This window comes from Hypanus sabinus, chromosome 5, assembly GCF_030144855.1.
Source record: "Hypanus sabinus isolate sHypSab1 chromosome 5, sHypSab1.hap1, whole genome shotgun sequence".
Lineage (NCBI taxonomy): Eukaryota > Metazoa > Chordata > Chondrichthyes > Myliobatiformes > Dasyatidae > Hypanus > Hypanus sabinus.
Window position 1 is genome coordinate 77,596,628 of NC_082710.1, and position 26,564 is coordinate 77,623,191.

General features: G+C 43.8%; 1 protein-coding gene across 1 annotated transcript; it reads right to left on the reverse strand.

The window, feature by feature from the left end:
• Window positions 1-11,453: 11,453 nt before the first annotated feature.
• On the reverse strand, window positions 11,454-24,195 carry LOC132393852 (gastrula zinc finger protein XlCGF26.1-like). Its single transcript, XM_059969251.1, has 2 exons — window positions 24,122-24,195; window positions 11,454-20,417 (listed from the first exon to the last, which is right to left on the reverse strand). Exons 1-2 carry the CDS (start codon window positions 24,193-24,195, stop codon window positions 19,130-19,132), a joined length of 1,362 nt encoding a protein of 453 aa, XP_059825234.1. The 3' UTR covers window positions 11,454-19,129.
• Between the last annotated feature and the right edge of the window lie 2,369 nt (window positions 24,196-26,564).

The window sequence follows — 26,564 nt, forward strand, 5'->3', positions numbered from 1 at the left end:
CAGGCCACCACCAAACGGAACCTCATATACTGGGAAACCTGCATCCTAGCCATACCTGCAGGTGCCCAGCAGCGGAATAGTAAATGCCACTTGTTACTGTAACTTCCAGGGAGGGGAAAATTCAATTTTTTTCTGGGAAATAGCAGCTGTACCACCTATACCACTGCAGACAGCACCCCCCCCCCCCGACAGGTACCCTGAGATTTATCATGAAATGATATAAAAGGAGGGAATGAGGAATTGAGGATATATAAGAAAAAAAACATTTTGAACCTATGTTACATCTGGCTGAAAGAATAATTGGGACGGAACAGGAAATATTGAAATAAAGTGAACTCGGTCTTCAGCAGTTAGCAAAAAGAATCGTCTTACACATGTTCTCTCTTAATTTGCAGAGAGACGTTGAGAATTTGATAAGTTGTACCCTTATTTGTGTAGGGAGGGAGGAGGACTCGCCGATAAAGGAGAGGAATGAATATCTGTCTTTAATTAAGTCAGGGCCTTGCAAAGGGAATAATTGATTCGGATTGGACAGTACATCCATCTGTATTTAAACCTTGCTTTAGCAGACTCTATTATCTGAAACTAAGTCTTGCACCAACAGAATTTGTGGGTGTACCAGTTCAAATAACATCTTGCAATAGTAATGTATGGGGCAAGCTATGTATAAATATATGGCTGTAACCTCACTATCTCAGTCCATTTGTCGGAAGGTGGCAGTAGATACGTGCCTTCCCTTTGACAGCTTGGTCTTGAACTCCTGCAGGAGAGTGCACAATAAACTTCGTGACGGTAAGAAGCTGGTCTCCCGAGTTTTATTCAGATTCAATTTTAGCAAGTCGTGCATTCCATGTATACGGATGAAGACGTTGCTTAAGAGGCCGCTCCATTGTCCCATTTGCAGAGTACGTGGCCTCTGGAGTGTATGGGTTTCCTGTCAATAGAGTCAGATGCCAGAAGCATAACGAATGTCTTGGTCATTATGGATTACTACACCAGTTATGCGCAAGCTTTCCCTAGGATCAATGGGCGTGCACAGTGGCCAAGGTGGGATGGGAGAAGTACTTCATTTATTATGTGCTCCCCAGATGGAGAAATCGTGATCAGGGACGGGATAGGCTCATACATGAGTTACTGAGCATGCTTGGAGTCGAGAAGTCGGGGGCTACGCCTTGTCATCCGAAGGGTGTTCCCCAGCCTGAGAGGTTTAATTGGAGCTTGATAGACATGTTCGGAGTCTTACAAATCAGCAAAACCTACAAATGGAGTCAACATATCAGACATCTAGTTCACTGTTACAACTGTAAATGAAACGAAGCTACCGGGTACTCGTCATATTATCTGATGTTTGTGCGCGAGGCGAGGTTGCCACTGACCTTTGTTTAAGACTACTGAGGAAGATCTACCACCGAAGACTTACCTGAAGTACGTGTCTGATATTAGAAGCGAGCATAAATGAGCTGAGTTTGTGGCTCCCAAGAACAAACAAGGAAATAGGAGGAAGTATGATCAAAAGGTTATGTTCCTCCCAGGAGACCGGGTCCTCATAAGGAATTTGGGACTAACTGGGTTTCAGCCGGATCATGAAGGGATGAAGCAGAGCTCAGCCAAGTGGCAGTGGGATCCGAGTTGCAGGAGGGCACGACAGACAGACCAGGTATCCCAAAGACCACCTGGAACTGAAGAAGTAGATAATGGGGTAAGGAGTTCTCAAAGAATCAGGAGACGTCAGATAAGCTGGCCTATATAGTACCAGTGGAACAGAGTGCTACGGCTATCCCTCTGGTGAGACATGTCACTACCATTTACAATTGGATTGGATGCGCTGATGTCACGAAATTCCCTTGAAAGCGGTGGTATTAAGATGAGGAGACAAATTATTTTTAGGTTACTGGGACACGATTATATTGGTGTGGGGAGTGTAATGCTCTGGTTCATATTTTTAGTGGTGTGCTGTAAGTATTACTTTTTGTGCTGATCTATGGATGCAGCTTGTTTTTAAATTGTGTTTGGGTTATTTTTGAAGATAAGAGATGAGGAGAAATGTCTGCCAACCAATTAGGATGGTTGATTTGAAGGGAAGGTATCCCATTTGAGGAACACTAAGATTGGCTTGTTTTTCTTTTCTTCTTTTGGGTAGAGACAGCTAAAGAGAGAAGACGCCGGAGAGAAGAGGTCCTTGGATTCGACCAGGATCGGGACCGTTATTCGACGAACCCAGGGGTGAGATCGATTGAGGATCGGTGACATGGGGAAACTGTGAGTTCTGACTTGTGCACATTAGACTGCTTCATTAAAATGAGTCCTTTTCTTTTTTGTTCTTTTCATTACTAACCCTTTAGTCCAATTAAAATTTTTAAAGATAAATCTTTTAATTGAATGTGGCATGCTGTGTGTTATTTCGTGGCAGTCATTTGCAATAGGGTAGCGAATTAAACGATATCCACACAAACAGGTGTTTGAAGTGGGCTCCCGCGTCCATCTCACAAGTTTGGCGGGGCTGGAGATTGTCTTCCCTAGACTTACGCAGTCGAGGAAACCAGGGTGTTTCACATATAATGTAAAAGGAATCGAGGTCTACGGAGACCCTTGTGATATACCAGTAGTCGCCGGCAACCAACCAGCAAAGGTTCCCTTTATTCCTCCTCGTTGCTTTCTGCCATTCAGCCTCTGCCTTATTCATACTAGAATCTTTCCTGTAATACCACGAAGCTTGTTAAACATCCTCATGTTTGGCTCTTGTCAAACGTCTTCTGAAAATCTAAGAACATGGCATTAACCGATTCCCCTTTCACTAGTCTGTTTGTTATTTCTTCAAAGCATTCCAACAAATTTGGCAGGCAAGGTTTCATCTTGAGGAAACCATGTGGATTACATCCTATTTTATCATGTGCCTCCAAGTACCTTGAAACCACATGCTTAGCAATCGACTCTAACATCTTCCCAGCCACTGGGGTCAGATTGAATGGCGTATTAAATTTACTTTCTTTTATCTTTCTGCCTTCTTGAAGCGTGGAGTGACATTTTCATTTTTCCAGTCTTCTGGAAATATTCCAGAATCATCCTGCAATCTTTTCAGCTGCCTCTTTCAGAACCCTGGAATCAGAAAATTCTCCCTACTGATGGTTATTTTACACACTTTATGACGAGCGACTTCCACTGTTCTGTTGGTGTCTTCCAGAGAGAAGACTGGTTCAAAATATTTATTCAGTTCATCCGCCATTTCCTTGTCCCCCATTACTAACTCTCCAGCATCGTTCTCCAGCGGTCTGATATCCCATCTCAGATGTTTTGCAATTTATGTATCTGAAGAAACATTGGTATCTTCTTGAATATTACTGACTAGTTCACTTCCATATTCCATCTTTACCTCATATGATTTTAGATGCCTTCGATTGGTATTTAAATCTTCCCAACGCACTAATTTCCGCTGTAATATAGACCCTCACTTTGGCTTTTTTGTTAGCTTTGATTTCTCTTGACAGCCATAGTTGTGTCATCTAACCTTTAGAATACTTCTTCTGTGATGTGTATATGTCCTGAGCCATCCAAATTGCTTCCAGGAATTCCAGTCATTGCTGCTCTGCCATCCTCTCTGCCAGTGTTTTTTTTTCAATCTGTTCTGGCCACCTCCCCTCTCTCTCTGGCCTCTACATTCCCTTTACGTAACTGCAATACTGATACATCTCACTTTAGCCTCTCCTTCTCAAATTTAAGAGGTTGTCTACAAGAAGGGTCAAAGCCGCCACTACTTCCTGAGGAGACTGAGGTCCTTTAACATCTGCCGAACGATACTGAGGATGTTCTACGAGTCTGTGGTGGCCAGTGCTATCATGTTTGCTGTTGTGTGCTGGAGCAGCAAACTGAGGGTAGCAGACACCAACAGAATCAACAAACTAATTCGTAAGGCTAGTGATGTTGTGGGGATGGAACTGGACTCTCTGACGGTGGTGTCTGAAAAGAGGATGCTATTCAAGTTGCATACCATCTTGGACAGTGACTCGCATCCACTCCATAATGTACTGGTTAGGCACAGGAGTATATTCAGCTAGAGACTCATTCCACCGAGATGTAACACTGAGCGTCATAGAAAGTCATTCCTGCCTGTGGCCATCAAACTTTACAACTCCTCCCTCGGAGTGTCAGCCAATAGGCTGGTTCTGGACTTATTTCCACTTGGAATAATTTACTTATTATTTAATTATTTATAGTTTTATATTGCTATATTTCTACACTATTCTTGGTTGGTGTGTGTAACGAAACCACATTTCCCTCGGGATCAATAAAGTACTGCCTGTCTGTCTGTCTGTTAAGGGTGAATTTGATCACACTTAACACTAAGAAGTCTTTTACCTCAACTTCCCTAATCAATCCCAGGATTCATGGCAGAATACCCAATTCAGAATAGCTGATCCCCTCGTGTGCTCAACCACAGTAAGCAATGTCATAGGCATTCCAGAAATTCCTCCTATTTGAAATTAGCACCAACCTAATTTTCCCAATCTGTTTGAATAGTGAAACTCCTCATGACCATTGTATACATTTTCTTTTTAATTCCAATAAAATTATATGTTCATAGTTTCAAAGGATTCAAAGAATGAACTTTTTTTTTTATCATTATAGCTTCATTCAGATCCGTTATCTAACTTTTAATTAATTTGTGACGAGATGCATATTTATCTGACTGCATTGCTTTCAGTTCACCACATTGAATGTTTCTGCTTAGTTCCCCAGTGTCTGATGACATACAGGCATAAATACAAATGAGACGCAGGGCTGAGATACTTGGGTCTTCTCTGCCAGTTATTAACATTAATGGTGATCCAGATGTGACCTCACTTTTCCATTTCCCATGGCTCTGCTGCTTATTAAGAATCTAATTTTGGCTTAGTTACTCACAGACTGCTTTGAACAACCTTGAAGGAAGAAATATCCAAAGACTAAAAAATCGCTGAGAGAGAGAAGCGTTGTCTAATTTGTTTCAAAGGAAAACCCCTTATATAGTAACCTGAGTTTTGGAATATAGTCATTTCCACATTTAATCTGTCATCTCCTTTTGCTCTTCTAAATCCAAAAGATATGAATCTAGATTGTTCAGCATTCCCCATAAGATAATCTGCCAACTCCATTCAATAGACTAGTAAACCTACTCTGAACTACTTCTAAAAAGGAACAAATGCAGTACACAGAAAAGATTAGCTTTATTTGTCACAAGTACGTCACTATTTTAAATGACAATCAGACGTGTTCCTTGAGTCAATGACCAACACTGCTGGTAGATATGCTGCGGGCACCGAACATGTGTTGCCATGTTTCCAGTGCCAACATAACATGCCGACAACTTTGAGCTGTAGGGTATCACTGATATACAAGAGGCCATCCCGGGAGATCAGATACAATAGATAACCCCCAAAAGTCTAGCAGTTCTAGTGTTGCCTCACCTGGAAGGATACTTTGAGGCCCTGAATTGTAGTCAAGGAGGAGCTGGGCCACTTGTTCCACTTGCAGTGAAAAACGCCAGGAGGGAGATCAGTGCGGAGAGGCAGTTGGACAAGGGAAACATGGGAAACATTCAGAAAACATGAAGTTGGAGGGGGAACGTTAGTGGAATGAAGGCGATGCAGATGTGGTCAGCGTTGATGGTGGAGGACGAGATGGCACTTCCTTTGCAGGAGGAGGACATCTCGTTCTTCTAGAATTAAAAAAAAAAGCCTCATTCTGAGAGCATATGTGGTGGAGACGGCGGAATTGAGAGAAAAGGATAGTATTTTTACAAGTAGCTGAGTGGGGAGAGGTTTAGTCCAGGTAACTGTGAGTCACTGGTTTTGTAATAGAGTTCATTGGTAGACTGCCTCCAGGGAAAGAGACCGAGAGATGATGAAAGTGGAATGATGTTTTGCAAATGGACGAGTTAAATTTAGACAATAGACAATAGGTGTAGGAGTAAGCCATTCGGCCCTTCGAGCCAGCACCACCATTCACTGTGATCAGGGCTGATAATCCACAATTAATACCCCGTTCTTGCCTTCTCCCCATATGTTTTGACTCCGCTATCTTTAAAAGCTCTACCGAACTCTTTCTTGAAAGCATCCAGAGAATTGGCCTCCACTGCTTTCTGAGGCAGAGCATTCCACACATCCACAACTCTCTGGCTGAAAAAGTTTTTCTTCAACCCCATCCTAAATGGCCTACCCGATTCTTAAACTGTGGCCTCTGTTTCTGTACTCCCCCAACGTTGGGAACGATTCCTGCCTCTAGCGTGTCCAATCCCTTAATAAGCTTATATGTTTCAATCAGATCCCCTCTCATCCTTCTCAATTCTATTGTTTCCAAGCCCAATCACTCCAGTCTTTCAACATATGACAGTCCTGCAATCTGGGGAATTAACCTCGTGAACCGACCCTGCACTCCCTCATTAGCAAGAATGTCCCTCCTCAAATTTGGAGACCAAAACTGAACATTGTACTCCAGGTGTGGTTTCACCAGGGTTCTGTACATCTGCAGAAGGATCTCTTTGTTCCTATACTCAACACACCTTGTCATGAAGGCCAACATGCCATCAGCTTTCTACGTTGCCTGCTGTACCTGCATGCTTACTTTCAGTGACTGATGAACAAGGACACCTAGATCTCGTTGTACGTCTCTTTTTCCGAACGACACCATTCAGATATTAATCTGCCTTCCCGTTCTTGCCACCAAAGTGGAAAACCTCACATTTATCCACATTAAACAGCATCTGCCAAGCATTCGCCCACTCACCCAACCTGTCCAAGTCTCCCTATTCTCTCATAAAATCCTCCTCATATTTCACACTGCAACCCAACTTTGTGTCATCTGCAAATTTGCTAATGTTACTTTTAATCGTATCATCTAAATCATTAATGTATATTGTAAACAGCTGCGGTCCCAGCAGCGAGCTTTGTGGTACCTCACTAGTCACTGCCTGCCATTTTGCAAAGGACCCGATAATTCCTACTCTTTGTTTCCTGTCTGCCAAACAATTTTCTATCCATGTCAGTACCCTACCCCCAATACCATGTGCTCTAATTTTGCCCACTAATCTCTTAAGTGGGACCTTATCAAAGACTTTCTGAAAGTCCAGGCACACTACATCCACTGGCTCCCCCCTGTCCATTTTCATAGTTACATCCTCAAAAATTTCCAGAGTATTAGTTATGCATGATTTTCCCTTCGCAAATCTATGCTGACTCAGTCCGATCCTGTAACTAATGTCCAAATATGCCGCTATTTCATCTTTTAAAATTTACTCCAGCATCTTCCCCACCACTGATGGCAAACTGACTGGTCTATAATTCTCTGTTTTTTCTCTCCCTCCTTTCTTAAAAAGCGGGATAACATTAGCTACCCTCCTACCCTCAGGAACTGATTCTGAATCTATAGAACATTGGAAAATGATTACCCATGCCTCCACGATTTTTAGAGCCACCTCTTTATGTACCCTGGGATATAGACCATCAGGCCCTGAGGATTTAACAGCCTCTGGTCCCATCAGTCTACCCAACACCATTTTCTGCCTAATTTGAATTTCCTTCAGTTCCTCCGTTACCTTAGGTCCTCTGCCCACTATTACATCTGGGAGTTTGTCTGTGTCCTCCCTAGTGAAGACAGATCCGAAGTACCTGTTCAACTCGTCTGCCATTTCCTTATTCCCATAATAAATTAAGCCGTTTCTGTCTTCAAGTACCCAAGTTTGGTCTTAACTATTTTTTCCCTCTTCACATACATAAAGAAGCTTTTACTATCCTCCTTTATATTCTTGACTAGCTTACCTTCGTACCTCATCTTTTCTCCCCGTATTGCCTTTTTAGTTATCTTCAGTTGTTCTTTAAAAGTTGCCCAATCCTTTGGCTTCCCGGTCATCTTTGCTGTTATATTTCTTCTCTTTTATTTTTATACTGTCCTTGACTTCCCTTGTCAGCCGCGGCCACCCCCCCCCCACTCCCCTTAGAATATTTCTTCCACTTTGGAATGAACTGATCTTGCACCTTCTGTGTTATTCCCAGAAATACCGGTCATTGTTGTTGCACTGTCACCCCTGCTGGGGTATCATTCCAGTCAACTTTGGCCAGTTCCTCCCACATGGCTCCATAGTCCCCTTTGTTCAACTGTAATACTGACACTTTCTATTTTCCATTCTCCCTCTCAAATTGTAGATTAAAACATCATATTATGATCACTAGCTCATAATGGCTCCTTTACCTCAAGTTCCCTTATGAAATCCGGTTCATTTCACAACACTAAATCCAGAATTGTCTTCTCCCTGGTAGGCTCCAGGACAAGCTGCTCTAAGAATCCATCTCTGAGGCACTCCAGAAACTCCTTTCCTTGGGGTCCAGTACCAACGTGATTTTCGTAGTCTACCTGCATGTTGAAATCCCCCATTACAATCATAGCATTACCCTTGTGACATGTCAATTTTAACTCTTGATTGAAATTGCACCCTATATCCAGGCTACTGTTTGGGGGCCTCTAGATATCCCCCATTAGGGTATTTTTGTCCTTACAATTTCTCAGTTCTATCCATACTGACTCTACATCTTCTGATTTTATGTCACCCCACCTTGTAGGGTCGAGTGGAAGTTGGAGGCAAAGTTGATGATATCAACTAGTTTAGCATGGGTGCAGACGCAGCACCAATGCAGTCATCAATGTAGCATAGGAAAAGTGGGCGAGTGACAACAGTTTAGGCTTAGAACATACATTGTTCCACAGAGCTGACAGACAGGCAGGCAGAGCTGGGACACATGCGAGCACACATGGATAAACCTTCTGTCTGAAAAAAGTGGGAGCAGCCAAAGGAGAAATGGTTGACTGTGAGGAATGGTTCTGCTTGATGGAGGAGATTGGTGGTGGATGGTAATTTGAGTCGAGTAAAAAAAGGGAGAGCTTTAAGGTCTTCTTGGCGGGGTACGGACGTATATTGGGACTTGACATCCATGTTGAAAATAGGGAAGTTGCAATTACTTGCATCTTTCTTTTCCCCCCGGCATGAACTCGCTGGTGCATCTGTAGATTGGATGATCGAGTGAATTTCTTCCCACAATCCAAGCAGGTGAATGGCCTTTCCCCAGTGTGAGCTCGCCGATGTCCCTTCAGATTAGATGGCCGGGTGAATCCCTTCCCAAAGTCTCAGCAGGTGAACGGCATTTCCCCAGTGTGAACTGACGTGTGTCAGTAGATCTTGTGAACGAGTAAACCCTTTCCCACATTCAGAGCAGGTGAACGGCATTTCCTTAGTGTGAAATCTCTGGTGTACCAGTAGGTCCAATTACTGAATGAACCTTTTCTACAGTCTGAGCAGGTGAATGGCCTCTCTCCAGTGTGAACTGCCTGGATTGCCAGTAGTTTAGATGACTGAGTGAATGCTTTCCCAAAATGAAAGCAAGTAAATGGGCATTCACCATTATGAATTGACTGGTGTTTCAGCAGGTTAGATGACTGGGTGAATCCCTTCCCACAGTCAGAGCAGGTGAATGGTTTCTCCCCAGTGTGAACTCGCTGGTGTACCAGGAGGTCTGATGATTGATTGAATCCCTTCCCACATATAGAACAGGTGAACGGCCTTTATTCAGTGTGAACTCACGGAAATACCTTCAGATTAGATGACCGAGTGAATTCCTTCCCACAGTCTGAGCAGGTGAATGACACCTCCCCAGTGTGAAGTGACGTGTGTCAGTGGTTCAGGTGAATGAGTAACCCTTTCCCACATTCAGAGCAGGTAACCGATATTTCCTCAGTGTGAAATCGCTGGTGTGCCAGTAGATCAGATGAGCAAGTGAACCTTTTCCACAGTCTGAGCAGGTGAATGGCCTCTCTCCGGTGTGAACTGCCTGGTGTGCCAATAGTTTAGATGACCGACTGAATTCTTTCCCACAATGAAAGAAGGTAAACGGGCATTTACCATTATGAATCGACTGCTGTTTCGGCAGGTTAGATGACCGGGTGACTCCATTCCCACAGTCAGAGCAGGTGAACGGCATCTCCGCAGTGGGAACTCGCGAGTGTGTCTGTAGCTGGGATGAGTGACTGAGTGAATCACTTCCGATAGTTCTGTTTGAGATTCTTGGACACAGATTATTTTTACTGCCTCTTGCCTGCAAACATATTTACAAAAGGAAGGATTTGATTGCCGGATGCGTGGTCATGAACTTTGGTACCATCAGGTAGGAGATACAGAAGCCTGAAGGCACACACTCAGCTTCTTCCCCTCTGCCATCCCATTCCCAAACAGACTTTGAAGCTGTCGCCACCTCACTTTTGAATATATTGTATTTCTGTTTTTACACATTTTAAATAATCTATTCAATATATGTAATTGATTTAGTTGTTTATTTATTATTAGGTTTTATTTTATTTATTATTTTTTTTCTTTCTCTGCTAGATTATGTATTGCATTGAACTGCTGCTACTAAGTTAAAAAATTCCAAGTCACATGCTGGTGAAAATAAATCTGATTCTGAAGAAATAATAGTGTAGACTATTCTCTAACTGGAGAAAATTTCAAAACTGTCAAAGGGACTTCTGAATCCCCATGCAGGTTAATTTGCAGGTTGAGTTGGTAGTGAGGAAGGCCAATTGGCATTCATTCATTTTGAGAGGATGAGAACATAAAACGACGACAGATTGCTGAGGCTTTACAAAGATCTGGCAAGGCCTCATTTGGAGTATTGGGTGCAGTTGTGAGCCCCATATCTAAGAAAGGATGTGCTGATCTCTCTAAGTTGCGTATGTGTAGCTGCACAATACCTGAAATGCTCCCTTGCAGATCATATTTGGTGCTGCAGTGATATAATTTTATTTCACATAATGTTAATTAAAAGTGCCATGCAGTTTTCAAGCCATGTAAAAAAAAATCCTGCTCAGATCAATGGTCATGTCCCACAGTGCTACAAAGAGCCCATGATATTATCTGGGTAATCCTGGAGATTTTTCGATTAATCTGACCTACCCCAGATGATTGATGGTGGTGATCCCATCGATGGCAGAGCCAATGAATATGAGAGGGAGGACAGTAGTTTTTCTCCCTGGAGTGTCACATTTTGTGTTGTGAAATCTACAGGTCACTTGTTACCCAGGACAAAGGTGTTTGATATCATTATTTACCCAGAGAGAATGGTATAAAATATATTCTCATGGGTAGAAAGGTCCGGAACCAGAGGAGGTTCAACAAAGGTGGTTTCTTTCAAGAATTAAATCTGATGGAAGAATTTTGTTTCTTTCATATATTTCTAATTGACATTTTCCCTGACTGGAATGAAATGTTTTCATCCGAGTTGAACTGGGAACTGTATTTTTGTTCCGAGTTCAGAATCCTTGGAACCTTTGATGTATACAATTATGTACGCAATCTTAGTGTTTGGGCAATATCCTCCCACATTTCCCCTCTTTATTGCTATACATTGCGACGGAGAAAAACGATGTTTACACCCCTGGAAGAAATAATTTTTTATTATTACATTATTACTAATAGATAACTAGCTTGGCAGTGCTTGTAAACCCATCCACAAACATTCCCTCCACCTGCACTTCGAAACACTTCTATATACTGGCACAGAAGGCGCAGGTAGTGTGTCACATATGGCTGTGTCTTTACCCAGAAGACCCCACAATCAAGAGACCCTTTTATGCGCTATGGACCCAGCGATGACCATATGCCATAGGAATAGCGATAGCAAAAGCTCATCATTCTGCAGAAAGCTTCCCGGGGTCTGTGTACGGATTGTGGAGCCGAATGAGAGGGAAAGGACCGAGGCTGCCCGGGGCACGGAGCCATACTGTGTCCGGATCTCACAGTAATTGTCCCTCAGTCGCAGTTCACCAGTGACAATAACATCTGTGCCCTGTACAACGGAGAGCCTGAATTGCCTCGTGTGTGCCTTCAGGCTTCTGTACCTCCTACTTGATTTTAACAGTGAGAAAAAGGCACTGATGCGTACGCATCACATATGCTTCTGGGTGCTGGAAGTACCCAGAAGGCGGCAGAATTTAAAACAAAAAAATGGGGAGAAGAAAGAGGTTCGCTTGAAAGTGACAGGTGAAGCTAGTTGGTTGGGAAAGGTCAAGGGTTGGAGAGAAGAATGGACTATGGTAGAGAGGAAAGGAGGAGGGGACCCAGGGCAAGTGAAAGGTCAGAGTGGGGAATAGCGGAAGACGGGATGTGGATATTGTTTATCGGAAGGAGAGATCAATAATCATGCCATCAGGTTGGAGTACTCAGACCAAATATAAAGTGTTCACTTCCAAGCTGACGGTGGTCTCATCAAGACACAAGAGGAGGCCATGGATCGACAGGTCAGAATGGGAATGAAAATCACTATTAAAATGATTGGCACTGAGAAGTTCTGCCTCTGACCGATGGTGCTAATCTGCTCGAAGAATTGTTCCCCTAATTGATGACGCCACGCTCAGGATGGAGGAGTGAGACCTTATATTCTATCTTGGTACCCTCCAACCTGATGAACTGAACTTTAGTGCACCAGTCTTTTCTGATTGAATCCAAAGCCCCAAGGGAAGCTGTCTCTTCATCTGAATGAAGAATTCATAATTATGAATGATGAATTATGGTCTTATTTCAGCTCCTGAGAATGTTTTTGAGAAACACTTGCAATCACTTGGACAACTTTCCCAGCTGCTCTCCATCCCACTGTAACTTCAGACAACCCTCACTTTCACCACAGACCAGCTTAGTATCATCCACAACCTCACTTTCCATTTACTTTCTCCTACAAATCATTCACACGTGACCAACACCAGATTACTGCAAGATGACAGTAAAAGTGATGGTGGAGCTCAGCTCAAAGAAAGAAGACAAGTGAAACAAACAGCAGGAGAGTGGTGGTGAAGGGGAACTCGATGAGTCTGTGTCCAGATGGACTGAGAGCTCTGTGGCTTTTCTGGCAGGAGGTGGAGGTGTATATGAACTATAAGATTATCAGGGCCAGAGAACTTGAAATAATTGAAAAGTATTTGTGTGCCTTGCTTGGATATCCAGCATCTGCAGATTTACACTTATTTGGAGACCAGGAAATTCCGTTTGTTGCAGACAGAGCTAATGTACTTGACAAAGTGGACTTCCAATCTACATTGGGTCTCACTGATGTACAGGAGGCCGCAAAGGGAGCATCAAATACAGTAGATCCATCTGACAGACTCACAGGTGAAGTGTTACCTCACCTCGACAGACTGTTTGTGATCCAGAATGGGGCTGAGGGAGGAAGTAAATGGGAGTGTGTAGAACTCCCCTCAGTTGTAGGGATAAGCTCAAGGAGGGAGATTAGTGGGGAGAGTCGAATGGAATCCTTGCAGAAAGCAGAAATTTGGTGCGGGGAGGGGAGGTAAGGGTGAGTTTGGTGGGGTCAGAAGTTGCGGAGAATCCTGTGTTGGATTCTAATGGGTTCCAGTTACAGACAAGAGGGACTCCATCAGTGTTAAGGAAACTGGGGGACGGTGTAAAGGAGGATTTTAAGGAAACAGAGCCTTTGGGAGTGATATCAACAACAAAGATGGATTCTTTGAAGAAGGACATTTCTGATGTCAATAGACAATAGGTGCAGAAGTAGACCATTCGGCCCCTCGAACCTGCACCGCCATTTTGACATCATGGCTGATCAATTACCATCAATACCCGGTTCCTGCCTTGTCCCCATATCCCTTGATTCCCCTATCCATAAGATACCTATCTAGCTCCTTCTTGAAAGCATCCAGAGAACTGGTCTCCACTACCTTCCGAGGTAGTGCATTCCAGACCCCCACAACTCTCTGGGAGAAGAAGTTTATCCTTAACTCTGTCATAAATTACCTACCACTTATTCTCAAACCATGCCCTCTGGAACTGGACTCTCCCAGCATCTGGAACATATTTCCTGCCTCTATCTTGTCCAATCCCTTAATAATCTTATATGTTTCAATCAGATCCCCTCTCAATCTCCTTAATTCCAGCGTGTACAAGCCCAGTCTCTCTAACCTCTCTGCGTAAGACAGTCCAGACATCCCAGGAATTAACCCCGTGAATCTACGCTGCACTTCCTCTACAGCCAGGATGTCCTTCCTTAACCATGGAGACCAAAACTGTACACAATACACCAGGTGTGGTCTCACCAGGGCTCTGTACAAATGCAAGAGGACTTCCTTGCTCTTGTACTCAATTCCCTTTGTAATAAAGTCCAACATTCCATTAGCCTTCTTCACTGCCTGCTGCACTTGCTCTTTCACCTTCAGTGACTGATGAACAAGGACTCCGAGATCTCTTTGTATTTCTCCCTTACCCAACCCTACACAGTTCAGATAATAATCTGCCTTCCTGTTCTTACTACCAAAGTGGATAACCTCACACTTATTCACATCAAACGCCATCTGCCAAGTATCTGCCCACTCTCCCAGCCTATCCAAGTCACCCTGAATTCTCCTAACATCCTCATCAATTCACACTGCCACCCAGCTTAGTATAATCAGCAAATTTGCTGATGTTATTTCCTATGCCTTCATCCAAATCATTAACGTAAATGGTAAACAGCTGTGGTCCCAATACTGAGCCCTGTGGCACCCCACTAGTCACCACCTGCCATTCCGAGAAACACCCATTCACCGCTACCCTTTGCTTTCTATCTGCCAACCAGTTTTCTATCCATGTCAAAGCCTTCCCCCCAGTGCCCTGAGCTTTGATTTTACCCACCAATCTTCTATGTGGGATCTTATCAAATGCCTTCTGAAAATCGAGATACACTACATCCACTGGATCTCCCCCGTCTAACTTCCTGGTTACATCCTCGAAAAACTCCAATAGATTAGTCAAGCATGATTTACCCTTGGTAAATCGATGCTGGCTCAGCCCAATCCTATCACTGCTATCTAGATATGCCACTATTTCATCCTTAATAATGGACTCTAGCATCTTTCCCACCACCAATGTCAGGCTGACAGGTCGATAGTTCTGTTTTCTCCCTCCCTCCTTTCTTAAAAAGTGGGATAACATTAGCTATTCTCCAACCCTCAGGAAGTGATCCTGAATCTAAAGAACAGTGGAAAATGATTACTAATGCATCCGCAATTTCCAGGGCCACCTCCTTTAGTACCCTAGGATGCAGACCATCTGGACCTGGGGATTTGTCAGCCTTCAGTCCCATCAGTCTTCTCATCACTGTTTCCTTCCGAATGTCAATCTGTTTAATTTCCTCTGTTACCCTATGTCCTTGGCGCATCCATACATCTAGGAGATTGCTTGTGTCTTCCTTAGTGAAAACAGATCTAAAGTACTCATCATTAAATTCTTCTGCCATTTCTCTGTTTCCCATAACAATTTCACCCAATTCATTCTTCAAGGGCCCAACATTGTTCTTAACTATCTTCTTTTTCTTCACATACCTAAAAAAAGCTTTTGCTATCTTCATTTATATTCCTGGCTGGCTTGCGTTCGTACCTCATTTTTTCTCCCCGTATTGTCTTTTTAGTTAAGTTCTGTTGTACCTTAAAAACTTCACAATCATCTGTCCTCCCACTCACCTTAGCTCTGTCATATTTCCTTTTTTTTAATGCTATGCATTCTCTGACTTCCTTTGTCAACCACTGTGGCCCCTTTCCCCCCTTTGAATCCTTCCTTCTCTGGGGGATGAACTGACTTTGCACCTTGTGCATTATTCCCAAGAATACCTGCCATTGCTGTTCCACTGTCTTTTCTGCTAGGCTATTCGTCCAGTCAACTTTGGCTAGCTCCTCCCTCATGGCTCCATAGTTTCCCATGTTCATCTGCAACACTGACACATCCGATCTGCCCTTGTCCTTCTCAAATTGCAGATAAAAGCTTATCATATTATGATCACTTCCTCCTAATGGCTCCTTTACTGCAAGATCGCTTATCAAATCCTGTTCATTACACAACACTAAATCCAGAATAGTCTTGTCCCTGGTCGGCTCTCGTACAAGCTGTTCCAAGAATGCATCCCGTAGGCTCTCTACAAACTCCTTATCCTGTGGTCCAACACCAACCTGATTCTCCCAGTTCACCTGCATATTGAAATCCCCCATAACTACTGCAACATTACCTTTGCCACATGCCAATGTTAACTCCCTATTCAACTTCCACCCAATATCCATGCTACTGTTTGGTGGCCTGTAGACAACACCCATTTGGGTCCTTTTGTCCTTACTGTTCCTCAGTTCTATCCACACAGACTCTACTTCTCCTGACTCTATGTCCCCCCTTGCAAAGGACAGAATCTCATTCCTCACCAACAGGGCTGCCCCACCCCCTCTGCCCACATTTCTGTCCCTGTGATAGCATGTATACCCTTGTACATTCATTTCCCAGGTCTGATCTCCCTGCAGCCATGTCTCCGTTATCCCAACAACATCATAGTTAACCATTCGCACCTGAGCTTCAAGCTCATCCGCCTTATTTCTGACACTTTGTGCATTCAGATATAGAATTTTTAGCCCATTTCTGCTCTCTCTGTTTGAATCACTGCCTATTGTGCTTAACCCAGCTCCCTGAACTCCCATCGGGCTATACACCCCTAGAATTTTGTTGTCCTTCCTAAATTTACTTATTCTTTCAACACATTTAACTCCATGTTCCGTCAGACCATCCCTCTGTACATGAGTCCTCCTTATCACTTGTTCCGCCCCACCTTCCTCAACTACACACTTAATATTCCAGAACCATGTAGTCCCCACCTGTCCTTTATTCTCCCTCTCACTATCCTCTCACGAATTCTGGATCCCTGCCCCCTGCAAATTTAGTTTAAACCCCCCATGAAGCACTAGCAAACTTCCCTGCAAGAATGTTAGTACCACTCCGGTTCAGGTGTAACCGTCCCTTCGGAACAGATCCCACCTTCCCTGGAACAAAGCCCAATTATCTACAAACCAGAAGCCCTCTCTCCTGCACCATCCTCTCAGCCACGTATTAATCTTTATAATCCTTCTGTTCCTTGCCTCACTCGCACATGGCACAGGTAGCAATCCTGAGATTGTTACACTGGAGATCCTGCTCTTCAGCTTCGCACCTAACTCCCTGAACTCCCTACGCAGGACCCCCTCACTCATCCTACCCACGTCATTGGTCCCTACATGGACCACAACAACTGGATTCTTGCTCTCCCTCTTGAGAATAACCTGCACCCGATCTTAGATGTCTCGGACCCCAGCACCAGGGAAGCTACATAATATCTGAGACTCCCGATCTTCCCCACAAAATCTCCTATCTGCCCCCCGACTATAGAATCCCCTATCAATACCGCTCTCTTCTCTTCCCTCCTCCACTTCCTAGTCAAGAGTCCAACCTCAGTGCCAGAGACAGGACCACTGCAGCTTGTTCCTGGTAGGTCATTCCCACCAACAGTATCCAAAACGGTATATTTATTTTTGATGGGAACGGTCACAGGGGTGCTCTTCTCTCTCTGTCTGCTCCCCTTGCCTCTCTTGACTGTCACCCAGTGTTTACGGGCCGAGACCCTTCGATGACAGTGCTTCTCCTTATAGATGCTGCCTGGCCTGCTGTGTTCCACCAGCATTTTGTGTGTCCTGCCTGACTAACCTACTGCAATTCTTTGAGGAAATTACAAGCAGGGTAGACAAAGGAGATGCAGTACATATGGTGTACTTGGATTTTCATTGGGCCTTTTACAACGTGCTGCACATGAGGCTATTAGCATGATAAGAGACCATGGAATTGGAGGGAAGTTACTAGCATGGGTGGAGCATTGGCTGATCAACAGAAAACAGAGTGGGATTAATGGGATCCTATTCTGGCTGCCGGTTACAACTGGAGTTCCAATGGTCGGTGTTTGGACCAGTGCTTTTTACGCTGTATGTCAATTATTTCGACTATGTGATTAATAGATCTGTGGCTAAATCTGCTGATGATACAAAGATGGGTGGAGGAGTGGATAGTGCTGAGGAAACAGAGAGCCTGCAGAGAGATTTAGATAGTTTAAGGGAATGGGTAAAGAGGTAGCCAATGAAATATGATGTTGGAAAGTGTATGGTCATGCACTTTGGTGGAAGAAATAAACAGGCAGATGCTTATATATATCAGGAGAGAATTCAAAATGCAGAGATGCAAAGGAACTTGCGAGTACTTATGCAGGAAACCCTAAAGGTTAACCTCTAGATTGAGTTGGTGGTGAAGAAGGCGAATGCATTCATTTCTAGAGGTATAGAATATAAGAGCAGGGATGTGATGTTGAGGATCTATAAGGCGCTCATTAGACCACACTTGGAGTATTGTGTGCAGTTTTGGGCCCCTTATTTTAGGAAGGATGTCGTGACATTGGACAGCACAAGAATGATTCTAGGAACGAAAGGAGTACTGTACAAGAAGCATCTGGCAGCTCTTGGGCTGTTTTCCCTGGATTTCAGGAGAAACTTTGGGGGGGGGGGGGGTTGGCGGGGAGGGAGATGGTGATCTCATTGAAACATTCCGAATGTTAAAAGCTCTTAACAGATTAGATATGGGAAAGTTATTTCCCATGGTAGGGTAGTCTAGGAAAGAAGGAACAACTTCAGGATTGAAGGATGTTCATTTAAAACAGAGATGAGGAGAAATCACTTTAGTCAGAGGGTGGTAAATCTGTGTAATTTGTTGCCACGAGCAACAGTGAAGGCCAAGTCATTCGGTGTATTTAAGGCATAGATAGATAGGTTCTTGATTAGCCCCAGCATCAAAGGGGATGGGGGTGAAAGCAGAGGAGTGGGGATGATTGGATCAGCCCATGGCTGAATGGCAGAGAAGACTTGAAAGGCCAAATGGCCTACTTCTGCTCCTATATCTTAGAATCTTAATTAAGAAGTCTGAGTGAATCCTTTCCCACATTCAGAACAGGTGAGTGGCATCCCCCAGTATGAATTTTCTGATGTACTTTGAAGTCTCATAACTGAGTGAATTCCTTCCCACAATCTGAGCAGGTGAACAGTTTCTCCCTAGTGTGAATTTGGTAGTGCCTCACAAATTTGAATGACTGAGCGAATCCCTTCCCACTTTCAGAGCATGTGAATGACTTCTCCCCAGTGTGAACAAACTAATGTTTCTTGAATTGGGTTGACTTAATGAATCCCTTCCCACATTCAGAGCAGGTGAATGGCCATTCCCCGGTGTGAAGTCACTGATGTTCCTTCATTTGAGCTGAATGGGTGAATCACTTCCACATTCTGAGCAGATGAACGGCTTCTCCCCAGTGTGAATTTGCTTATATCTCAAGAGCAGAGATGAACGAATGAATCCTTTCCCACATTCAGAGCAGCGGAACGGCCTCTCTCCAGTGTGAACTAGCTGATGTAACTTCAGTTCAGATGACCAAGCAAATACCTTCCCACATTCTGAGCAAGTGTACGGCTTCTCCCCTGAGTGAATTCGCTGATGTAACTTCAGTTGAGATGAATCGGTAAATCCCTTCCCACATTCAGAGCACGTGAACGGCTTCTCCCCAGTGTGAACTCGCTGGTGTCTCTGTAGGTTGGACGAGTGAGTGAATCCCTTTCCACAGTCTGAGCAAGTGAATGGCTTCTCTCCAGTGTGAACTCGCTGATGTGACTTCAGGTCAGATGTCCGAGCAAATCTCTTCCCACATTCAGAGCAGGTGAATGGTTTCTCCCCAGTGTGAACTCGCTGATGCTCCTTCAGTTTAGCTGACTGTGCAAATTGCTTCCCACATTCAGAGCAGGCGAACGGCTTCTCCCCAGTGTGAACTCGCTTATGTAGCATCAGTTCAGATGACTGGGTGAATCCTTTCCCACATTCAGAGCATGTGAATGGCTTCTCCCCAGTGTGAACTCGCTGGTGTCTATGTAGGTTGGACGAGTGAGTGAATCCCTTCCCACATTCAGAGCAGGTGAATGGCCTCTCCCCAGTGTGGACTCGATGATGTAACTTCAGTTCAGATGACCGAGCAAATCCTTTCCCACATTCAGGGCAAGTGAATGGCTTCTCCCCAGAGTGAATTTGCTGGTGTAACTTCAGTTCAGATGACCGAGAAAATACCTTCTCACACTCAGAGCAAGTAAACGGCTTTTCCCCAGTGTGAACTCGCTGATGTAACTTCAGTTCAGATGACCGAGCAAATACCTTCCCACATTCAGAGCAAATGAATGGCTTCTCCCCAGTGTGAACTCGCTGATGCTCCTTCAGTTTAGCTGACTGGGTGAATCCCTTCCCACATTCAGAGCAGGTGAATGGCTTCTCCCCAGTGTGGACTCGCTGGTGACTCTGTAGGTTGGATGACTGAGTGAATCCCTTTCCACATTCAGAGCATGTGAATGGCTTCTCCCCAGTGTGGACTCGCTGGTAACACTGTAGGTTGGACAACTGAGTGAATCCCTTTCCACAGTCTGAGCAGGCGAACGGCTTCTCCCCAGTGTGAAATCGCTGATGTAACTTCAGTCGAGATGACACAGCAACGTGAACCCTGTTGGTTCATAACAAGTCCACGTCAACTTTACCCTCAAACCTGCAGCACTGATTGACATCATTGCTAAGAAGGCCTTCATCAACCATGGAACTGAGTTCAAGAGAGGTGAGGTAATGTTACAGCTACATAAAACCTTATTTATACCCCACTTAGAGAATTGTGTTCAGTTACCTCATTACAGGAAGGATGTGGATACAATAGAAAGAGTGCAGAGGAGATTTACAAGGATGTTGCATGGATTGGAGAACATGCCTTATGAGAATAGGTTAAGTGAACTTTGGAGCAATGGAAGATCAGAGATGACGACAGATGTGTATAAGATGATGAAATACATTGATCGTGTTGATAGCCAGAGGCTTTTTCCGAGGGCTGAATTGGCAAATACGAGGGGCATAGTTTTAAGGTGCTTGGAAGTAGGATCAAAGGGAATATCAGAGGTAAGTTTTTCACACAGAGGGAAGTAGGTGCATGGAATGCACTGCCTGCTATGATGGTAGAGGAAGATCCCATAGAGTCTTGAGAGACTCTCAGATATGTACATGCAGCTTAGGAAAACAGAGTGCAAAGAAGTAGGGAAATCCGAGGCAGTTTCTAACAAAGGTTACGTGAATGGTGCAACAATGTAGGCCAAAGGGCTGTAATATATTGTAGATTTCTATGTTTCCATCTGCACTCATCTTCTAACAAGGCACGGATCAGACATTCTGACTGATCATCAAATTCTTTGACTGTATTCCTGTCTGTATGAGAATGGGCTATTTCTGACTTCAATCACAAGATCACAAAACAAAGGAGCAGAAGTAGGCTAATTGGCCCATCGAGTCTGCTCCGCCACTCCACCAAGAGCTAAATAATTCTCCCATCTAGTTCCAATTTCTGGCTTTTTCCCCATATCCCTTGATACCCTGACTAATTAGATATCTAAATCTCCTTAAACACACTCAATGATTGGGCCTCCACAGCTGTATGTGGCAATGAATTCCATAAATCTACGACCCTCTGGCTAAAAAAACTTCTCCTTATCTCTGTTTTAAATGGGTACCCTCTAATTCTAAGACTGTGGCCTCTTGTCCTGGGCTCACCCAACAAGGGAAACAGCCTTTCCACATCAACTCTGTCCAATCCTTTCAACATTTGAAATGTTTCTATGAGCTCCCCTCACATTCTTCTATACTCTATTAAATAGAGTCCAAGAGCCGACAAACGCTCCTCATATGTTAGCCCTGCATTCCAGGAATTATCTTCATAAATCTTCTCTGAACTCTCTCCAACATCAGTACATCCCTTTTAAGATAGGGAGCCTTAAACTCCACAAAGTATTCCAAATGAGGTCTCACCAGTGCCCCACAGAGCCTCCCAACACCTCCTTACTCGTATACACTATTCCTCTTGAAATGAATGCCATGTAGCATTCGCTTTCCTTACTGCCGAATTAACATGGTGGTTAAACTTTCAGGTATCCTGCATGAGGACACCCAAGTCCCTTTGCACTTCCGATATTTGAATTTTCTCCCCATCTAAATAATAATCTGCCCGATTATTTCGTCTTCCAAAATGTACAACTGTACATTTCTCAATATTGTATCTTATCTACCATTTCTTTGCCCGCTCTTCTAAACTGACCAAGTCTCTCTGCAACCTCTCCATTTCTTCAACACTTCCTGCACCTCTACCTATCTTGGTGCCATCCACAAACTTAGCCAAAATACCATTTAATCCATAATCTAAATCATTGATATACATTGTAAAAAGAAGCCCCAATGCCAACCCCTGCAGAACACCACTAGTAACTGGCAACTAACCAGAACAGGACCCCTTTATTCTCACCCTTTGCTTTATGCCCATCAGCCAATGCCCCACCCATTCCAATATCTTTCCTGTAATTCCCTGGGCTCTCATTTTATTTAGCAGCCTCTTATGTGGCACCTTATCAAAGGCCTTTTGAAAATCCAAATACACAACATCCACAGCCTCATCCTTGTCAGATTATCTCAAAAAATTGCAATAGTTTGGTGAGGCAGGATCTTCCCTTCATGAAACCATGCTGGCTTGGGCCAATCACCTTGCACTCTGTCATGACCTTGTCCTTGAGGATGGACTCCAATAACTTTCCAACTACCAATGTCAGACTAATAGGTCTGCAATTTTCTCTTAGCTGCCTCCCTCCTTTCTTAAACAGTGGAACTATATTTGCAACCTTCCAGTTCTCCGGAACTAGGCCAGAGTCTATTGATTCCTGGAAGTTCATTTCCAATGCCTCCATAATCTCCAAAGCCACCTCCTTTAGAACCCATGGGTGCACCTCATCTGGTCGTGGGACTTATCTATCATTAGTCCATTTAGCTTCCCCAGCATTTTCTCTCTAGTAATCTTGACTATCCCAAATTCCATTCCCTGAGACCTCTGGCTATCAGGTATGTTGTTACTGTCTTCCACTGTGAAGACTGATGCAAAATAGTCATTTAGATCCTCTGCCATCTCCGTTACCCATTATAATTTCTTCAGCATCATTTTCAATCAGTCCTATGTCTACCCGTATCACTCTTTTACTCTTCATATATTTAAAGAAAACTCTTAGTATCCTTTTTTATGTTAATTGCCAACTTCCTTTCATAATTCATCTTTTGTTTCCTAATTACTTTATCAGCTAATATATAATATAATATATTACTTTATAAGCTTCTGTAAGTTTTTAAAAGTCGTCCAGTCCTCAGTTTTCCCACTAATTTTTGCTTCCTTGTGCTTTTATTTTAGCCTTAACCTCTTTTTAGCCACATTTGTGCCATTTTTCCTTTAATGATTTTCTTTTTTCTTGGAAAATATTTTTTCCTGATTTCTTGTAGGAACTTCATCCGATTCTGCTCTACCGTCCCTCTATCTAGCTTACTTTTCCAATCAACTTGGGCCAGTTCTGCTCTCATACCACTGTATTTTCCTTTCTTTCACTGAAATATCGATACACCTGATACCATAGAATAGTACAGCACATACCAGCTTCTCCTTTTCAAATTTGAAACTGAACTCAATCATATGATGATCACTACTTCCAAGGGAAGTATCTCTGACCCGCATTCAATAATCCACCTATGACATGGCTCAATTTGTCACTGTCCTTTGGTATTATTTCAAGTTATGGTCATGTTCCACAAGACGACAAAGAGCACTTGTTACTACATGTGTGATCCTGGAGATATACTAATTACTTGGATCGCCTCCCACCAGTTGATTGGCAGTGATTGATGGCAATGCCAATGAATATAAAGTGGAATTCAGTGGTTATTTTCGCTGGAGTGCAGCACTTTTGTGATGTGAAAGCCACAAGTCCCTTGTCATTGAGGGAAAGTTTCATATAGTTATTTGCCCAGAGAGAATTAAATCTGACGGAAGGTTTTAGTTCCATCCAGCACTAATTTATATTTTTACTGACTGGGAGATAAACTCTTAAAACTTGGACAGGTACATGGATGAGAGGTGTATGGAGGGATATAATCCAGGTGCAGGTCAGTGGGACGAGGCAGAAAAATGGTTCGGCACAACCAAGAAGGGTCAAAAGGCCTGTTTCTTTGCTGTAATGTTCTATGGTTCTATATTTTTGTTCCGAGTTCATAATCCTCGGAATTACATAGCTGGAGTTCGACAGAGCTTGGGAGATAGATCTGCTCGCAGAACGCCGGTACTAACGCCCATGGCTGCCTTTTTACCCAGAAGCCCTCATGAAGAGAACCCTCACTGTCCGGCATCCGAAGAACGAGGAATACGCATGCGCTGCAAACATGGCGCGCCCAGGAGTTGAAGGCTGCTCAGGGCCCAGGTACGGATCGTGCGGCTGAGAGAGAGGGAAAGGACCAGGACTGTCGTGGGGTGCAACGCCAGTGTGGCTAGAAATCACAGTAATTGACCTGCGGTTGCTTTTCAAACGCCAGTGATCAAAAACCGCCCGGAGTCCCTCTTACCCACGTTCAATCGTTGGAAGCCTCTCGTCCACTCAGCTCATGCGCGATATTCGGGATCGGTCGCGACGACTACGCATGCGCTTTGATTTATACAGGAGGAAATCTGCAGATGCACAAAACCAAAGCAACACCCACACGAAATGCCGGAGGAACTCAGGGGACAGGCAACAACTATGGAGAGGAGTGAACAGTCGGTGTTTCTGACCGACACCCTTCTACAGTATTGCAAAGGAAGGGAGGGAGTCAGAATGTGGGAGGAGATGAGGTGATAGGTGAAAACGGGAGAGAGGGAGGAGTGAAGTCAAGAGCTCTGACGTTGATTGGTGAAAGAGATACAGGGCTGGAGAATAACAATAGCAATAATATTGATCCAGAGTGGGAAATTATTTCGTTACAGCAGCAATATTTAAAATCAGGCTCAGCAGTGTGCAGACTTTACTAAAAATAAAGTAAGAATAATATACACAATACCAATGTGCAATATTAATGTATGAATCAATATTGTAGAGACTATTCAACTGTGATCTGTCGCAGAAAGATATATTAAATCGACTTTATTTCCTACATCCTTCACATTCATGTGGAGTAAAAATGTTTACGCTATGCTTCCGTCTAAATGTGCAATTTTTAACAGTGATCAACCCGATGTAATGAAACAAGAACCACAGTTGATTATTTTCCACATTTATTAGGCTATGTCCACTCTACACCAGATAAATCCGTAATCGAAGCTTTTTCTCTTCATTTTTACCCTCTTTCCACACTAAAATAGCGTTTTCATCCCCGGAAACCAAAGCTTTTCAGAAACGCTTTCCAGGGTGTGTATTTTTGAAAACGCCGACTCAGCAGATCAGTGTGGATGGGGTAATCGGAGAAATCTGAAAACACTGTCAGACGGCAGCGCGCCATCTCATTGCATTCTTGAACACAACCTAACAATTTCAGAACAGACGACAATGAGACTGATGCCAGAAGAGTTAGAAATATACTTGCCAAATACTTTGACCCATAACTTATTGAATAAATATGTATACTCACTTTGCCCAGTTTTCTGTCCAGCCCATCTCTGATGTACCTAACTACCACAGAGTCATCAGAGAACTTCTGCAAATGCAAGACTCAGATTTGTACTGAAAGTCTGAGGTGCACAGTGTGAACAGAAACAGAGACAGGACAGTCCGTTGTGAGGCTCCAGTGTCACTCACCTCCACCTCAGGCAGAGAACCACCCTGGGGTACAAACTGGGCCTGTCAGTCAGGAAGGCGATAATCCAGGAGAGTGTGAATTAGTCTGCACTCATCCTTTGCAGCTTTGTCACGTACCCTGCGACCGGGTTACCAAACCAGCAGAAATGGAATAATACGTTGCAGTCTGGTGGTACTGTAACTAAAAGTGTTTATTAATAAACTAAGTAATACAGTATAATAAAATGCAAATATACATATAAAACGGGTTAGCAATGATATAAACAGAAGTGTAGAAATAGGAATCAACCAAGCTCTATCGAAGTCTAGGGTAAATGAATAGTCTTAAGATGATGCAGATTTCAGTTCAGTTCAGTTTAAGTCGAGGTAGTTGCTGTGGTGACCATTGTACCATTGGGGGGGGTGGAGAGATATAGATGAGCAGTTGCAGCAGACAAACCTTCTGTTGTCTTCTTGTTCTGTTGTGCGGTTGCGGTCACCGACTGTGACCACTCCATTCCCGGCCAGACCTTTCTCCAGTGATGAGCTTGTCACCCAGGTGAGGATGGACACACACACAAGTCCGCACTGGTTTGCCTTCACACACTGCGAGCCTCTGATCGATTCCACTGAATCGATCCTCCAAGCCCCCACCTTCCTGTGGGTGCACAATGCTCTGTTAGTGTCCTGTGGTGGGTCTGCCTGTGTCTGAGCGGACCTGCTCTTATCTCCCCTGCCAGGGTACCAGCCATCCATCACATGTCCATCACCTGGCATCGTTTCGCTGTCTCAGCAGGAATGCTCACATGCAAGCAAAGTCCTTGGAAGTAAAGTAAACAATCGTCCATGGAGCCATAACTTTAAATTTTTGCTTCTCTCTCTCACATCTGCTCTGGATGCTGCTTCTTCTCTCTCTCTCTCATTAGCAGCATAAACAGTGTCCAAAAGCCAGACTCATTCTCCCAACATTTTAAAGTGGTTGTCCACAGAAAATATGAACCCTAGGG

Excerpts from the sequence above, each read along its gene's own strand:
- LOC132393852 (XM_059969251.1), bottom strand. The coding sequence starts at position 24,195 with ATGTTTGCAGCGCATGCGTATTCCTCGTTCTTCGGATGCCGGACAGTG. Across the intron at positions 20,418-24,121 it reads CTCTTCATGAGGGCTTCTGG|GGTTCACGTTGCTGTGTCAT; the intron begins GTAAAAAGGCAG and ends ATGAACCAACAG.